General features: G+C 52.8%; 1 protein-coding gene across 1 annotated transcript in view; it reads left to right on the plus strand.

Moving 5' to 3' along the window:
* Positions 1-5,073, plus strand: part of LOC103603822 (contactin-associated protein-like 3) — a 103,851-nt gene that overhangs the window by 28,154 nt on the left and 70,624 nt on the right. Inside the window, exon 10 of the mRNA XM_008588409.1 lies at positions 1,885-2,004. Coding sequence (XP_008586631.1) covers positions 1,885-2,004 — 120 coding nt within the window. The remainder of the gene's footprint in view (positions 1-1,884; positions 2,005-5,073) is intronic.

Raw genomic sequence — 5,073 nt, forward strand, 5'->3', positions numbered from 1 at the left:
ACTCGTAGGAGCAGCTCACTCCTTGTGGCCATGTTGAATCCCGTGTCAGTGGCTGGCACGTGGCCTCCGTGTATTTACGTAGCTTCAGCCCGAATGACCCGTGGTTCAGGGTGACCGAGGTGGGAACAGACAGCTCTGCTCCTTCCTTCAGGTGTCTGCCCAACTACTGCGAGCACGACGGCGTATGCTCCCACACCTCGACGGACCTCCGCTGCGACTGCTCCAGCACCGGCTCCGTGGGCGCCCCCTGCCCCCGCCGTAAGCCCCCCCCACCCCCCGCCCCTCACCCTTAGGGTCACGTGTGTGAAAAAACATAAAAATCCATAGGAAAGAAGGAGCAGACAAAAGGGAAATGAGCATAAGAAACCGAACGGTGGAAGAGAAACGGGAGGCTGGGCCGGCCCGGCTGGCGTGACCTCTGGCTCCGAGCTGGGCCACGGCTCTTTCTGAGCTGTGTGGCAACGGTGCACGGTGGGGACCTGGCCACCTCAAGGTTTCAGTGTTTGCAAAGTCGAATGGGTTCTCAGGAGGATCCCGGGCAGGAGGGTCCAAGTCCCTGGGATTCGGACTTCAGGGTGTCCTGTCTGCCCTGATGTGCCGTGATGGGGTGCTGGAGGTGACCGTTAGGTAGAAGCCAGGACTGTCTTAACCTTTCTGTGGTCACCAAGTTTGCTCCGTACGCCAGCCGGAGGCCCCGGATGCTGCTCAGTCCTCACTGTACCAGTGACACACCGAGGGTTCCACTACCGACCCTTCACTCTGCACCTTGGAGCGGGTTTCTCAACCTCAGCACCACTAACCTTTGGGCCCAGATAATTCTTTGTCATTGGGGAGCATCCAGTGCTTTGCAGGGTGATTAGAGACGTCCCTGGACCCCACCCACTAGATGCTAGTAGTGTCTCCGCCCCCGCAGTTGTCTCCAAACCCTGCAAATTCCCTGGGCCAACATTGCCCCAGGTCGCAGGCGCTGCCTGGGTGCGATGCTTTGAACTTCTTTTGTGATTTAACCTGACAAAGGGGAGGAAGGCAGGGCAGGCTCATCCTGCTCCAGGGAGTGAGGTGTGGTCCTGGGGAGGAGGGGCGGGGCAGGACCGAGGCCCCCAGCCCTTGGTCTCACGGAGAAGCTTCGGGGCAGGGAGTGGTGGTGATCGCTTCTGGCCCACCTTCTACTCTTTGTAATTTTTCTCCCTCTTGCCCGGCACAGAATCCAACGCAAAGCATACGCCTCTTAAATATACTTTGACGGATTAATTTTTCTTATTTAACTGTTATCAGCAGCTGTAATTCCAAGAACTCTGAGAAAACAATCAGGAGATAAGTGAGAGGGTTTCTCAGCTGTGGCCACAGTTGACCTCGCACTGAGTGGACTGTCCTGAGGGTGTTTGCAGGTGGAGCAGAGGGGAGGGGGCTTGGCCACCACCCGGCAGCCGACTGTGAGGACCCAGTTAGCAGCCGCGGCTGTTAATCCGGGTGGGAGGGTGGAAAGAGGTATTGGGATGGGTTCATAAGAATAAAGGTTCACATGCGAGTCACATGTGGCACTAAAAGAAGACAGCACGGCGCACCCATGACCCTGCTGAGTGCACACTTACAGTCTGCTTCCTTGTGACCCGACACAGCAGGGGACCAAGCCGTCCCTTGGACTAGGTGACTTCAGTTGCCTTTGGGGATTTGAAAGTGTTATACAAATATTGCGACACTCTTTTCTTCCATCTGGTTAGATATATTACCATATGCATCGCTTTAGAAACATAGTCTTGTCTTTTAAGACACGGTCACCTTTCCTCCTGGAAGGTGAGCGTTCACTAGAAGGCAGACCTTGGTGAAAGGGCTGCGAGCTTCACTGCGCTCTCTCTGTCCTGATGAATGACTGACGTTCCCCAGCGCTCTACGAGCCGTCGTGTGAGGCCTACAAGCACGGAGGTGGCCCGTCGGGACTCTACCACGTTGACCCTGATGGCAGTGGGCCCCTGCAGCCCTTCCCCGCCTTCTGCAACATGACAGGTGAGTTAGAAGCTTTGATTTAATACAAAGAGTTGCACAGAAAATCACAGCACACCAAGTCAAAATTTGCCTGATTAGAAGCTACATCAGGATAACTTGTAGTAGTGGCATTCAATAAAAGTGCTGGATAGAAATGTTTAAAAATAGTTCAAGAGAAAATTAATAATTATGTCAGTGTTTGTACATGTGCTTTATTTGTGGAATATTTAATAGTAAATTTTTGCCTATTAAATCCTAAAACAAAAGGATTCAAGACTTCTCTGATTGGATTAATAAATGCGAAAGTCAAAAGAAAATTCTCTTTTAAGTGACTGAGAACATACGACTCATTTGCTCCTGAGTTCCTTGATTCCTGTGTAGATACTGGTTCTCTGCGTCTGTGACTGCTGCGTCTGTTTCTACAACCACAGCCACTCCATGTGTCTGTCCACATGGGTGTCTGTGCCTCCCAGCCCCGTGCTGACCCCAGGTCCTGCCCATGCAGCTGGCCCCCACAGATGCTGCCGTCCTGCGATGGAAGCAGGTGCGTCCCCAGCTGCAGCTGCTGGGTGCATATTCTGCCACTTTCAAGTTTCCACTCTGCCAAATTTTGAGGAGATGTTCAAAACAACAGAAACAACCCCAAGTAAAGTGGGACAGATACAGGTGTTTATTCAGATCTCAGCACGTCTCCCTGTGCACTGTAGGTGGATCAATGTCCTCCCAAAATTCATGTCCCCCTGGAACCTGTGAGTGTGGCTTCATTTGTAAATAGGGTCTTGCGGATGAATTAGTTGGGATGAGGTTATCCTGGACTAGGGTGGGCCCTAAATGCAATGGCTGGTGTCCTTAAGAGGAAACGATTTGGAGACTCACAGACACCCAGAGGGAAGACGCCACGTGAGAACAAAGGCAGGAGTGAGCGCTGTAGCTGCAGGTCCAGGAACTCCGAGGGTTTCCGGCAACCTCGGGAGCTGGACAAGGCAGGAGGATCCTGTCTGGAGCCCTGGGAGGGAGCACGGCCCGGCCACACCCTGACTGTGCTTCTGGCCTCCGGAACCGTGAGAATAAACTTCAGTGATCTTAAGCCACCGTGTGCTTTGGCTTCTGTGGCAGATCTGCCGACTAAGACACCGTGAGGAATGTCATTTCTCCAAGGAAAAAATCATGTATGTGTAGATTCTCTATGGTGACTTTTGAACAGATTAGAAGACTTCTTAGGAGGCTTTTGACTTTCTGTCCCCTCCGTACCCAGCAGGAATCCAACTGTGGTTGCCTCCAGGCACGTGGCTGAGCAGCGAGCGAGGCAGGTCTTCCTAGCGGGAGAACAGGCTGTGACCCTGATGCAAAGCAACCGAGGGGATCGGGCGGCGAGGGGCACCCTCCTGCTCTCAGGAAACGTCACCCCTGACACCGAGCACGGCCAGAGCTGCAGAGGAGACAGCTCAGCCATGGGACGTGCTCGGGCCTGTGAAAGGGGGGCGGGAAGCCCCCCGAGGCTGACCTGTGGGCTCCTCCACTCTCTCCTCCCTTACGCACATGCCCTGTTCTGAACGTGGCGTGTGCCTGCCCGGGCCTGGTGCACCTGCACTGTGGAGCAGAGCGCCTCTGTGTCTGTGGTAACGTGCCCACCCGTGTCCTCCGTGGATACACCTGCCAGATTTTTCAATCAAGCGATGGTGTATCTGAGTCATGGTCATGCTTTGAGTGGAAAAAAAAGGGGAGGGATTGAGTCCCCCTAGGTAGACCAAAGACATTATGCATGTGCGTTCATATGCATGTGTGTGTACACGCACATCCTGTGTCTGTACGTGTTTGCATACACACGTGTCCATCCATCTGTGTGTCTTTGTGTGTCTGTGTATATGTATGTGTCCATGTGCATTGTGTGCTTGTGTTTATACATGCATGATGTACACGCACATCCTGTGTCTGTACGTGTTTGCATACACACGTGTCCATCCATCTGTGTGTGTCTTTGTGTGTCTTTGTATATGTATGTGTCCATGTGCATTGTGTGCTTGTGTTTATACATGCATGATGTGTGTGTATGTGCACGTGTCTGTGTGTGTTGTGTGCTCATGTGTATATGTGTGTGTCTATGTGCATGTGTCATTGTGTGCATGAGGGTGTGTTTGTGTGTGCTTATATACATACGTGTGACTGTATGTGCATGTGTCTGTGCATTCATATGTGTGCATGTGTATGTGTTTGCACACGCAGGTTTCTATGGGTATGGCAGGGAAACTGCCCAGGCGCCTGTGCTGTAAATTATTTTAGTGGCATAGCCTTTTCATCCCTTACGCACTGAACTTCCACAATAGTGTGAAGTTCTATGGCATTTTCACGCATCGTGTTGTGCTTGTGGGTGAACAAGAGCTAAGCTGGTCATGCCGTGAATTTACAGCCAGGACCTTGCCCCCCACCGGCAGATACCAAGGTCAGTGAAGTTCTGAAGCATCACAGTTACTTTGGCAGATTCTTGACTGTGGGACTGGAGTCTGCAGGAGTTTTATTGACCATCATTTGTTGTTAATTTTGGCAAGTTCAAGGTCAAGTTTGTAAAGGCGTCTGCTCCTGTCAGCGCCACCTAGGTCGTAATCATCCCTCTTCACGGCTGAAGGAAAGGGCTGTGACTGTCAGAGGTGGTGATGCTGGAACCTTTTCCCACCCGTCCTTCGCTCTAGCAGGCCCTGGCACAATGTCCAGCTGCTGCTGGCGCCTTGCTTGGCCAGTGGACGTGGGGTGAGAACGAGCCGCGTCCCTCCTGCCCGTTCCATTCCCTGCAGCTCATGCCGCCCACCCCAGGTTGGGGGTGTTGTTGCGGAAACCTGAAGTCTAAGGATGACTGTGCCCACTTTGGAGTGTCAGTTAAACTGAGAATAAAGATAAAGCTGGGCACCTGGCTTTTGCTGAGACAGCTCAGATCTCGGGAAAGAGGGCAGAGAGAGAGGAGAGATGCTGTAACTTTTGCCAGCCCACCCCCCAGGTAGGCCTGGATGCCAGGACCAGTTAGTCCCAAGGAGGTGGGACCAGGTAGAGAAGCCCTCACTCCAGGGTCTGCATCAGGCATGAGAGCCGAGGCACCTG

The sequence above is a fragment of the Galeopterus variegatus genome, unplaced genomic scaffold (genome assembly GCF_000696425.1).
Source record: "Galeopterus variegatus unplaced genomic scaffold, G_variegatus-3.0.2 Scaffold4804, whole genome shotgun sequence".
Classification (NCBI taxonomy): Eukaryota; Metazoa; Chordata; class Mammalia; order Dermoptera; family Cynocephalidae; genus Galeopterus; species Galeopterus variegatus.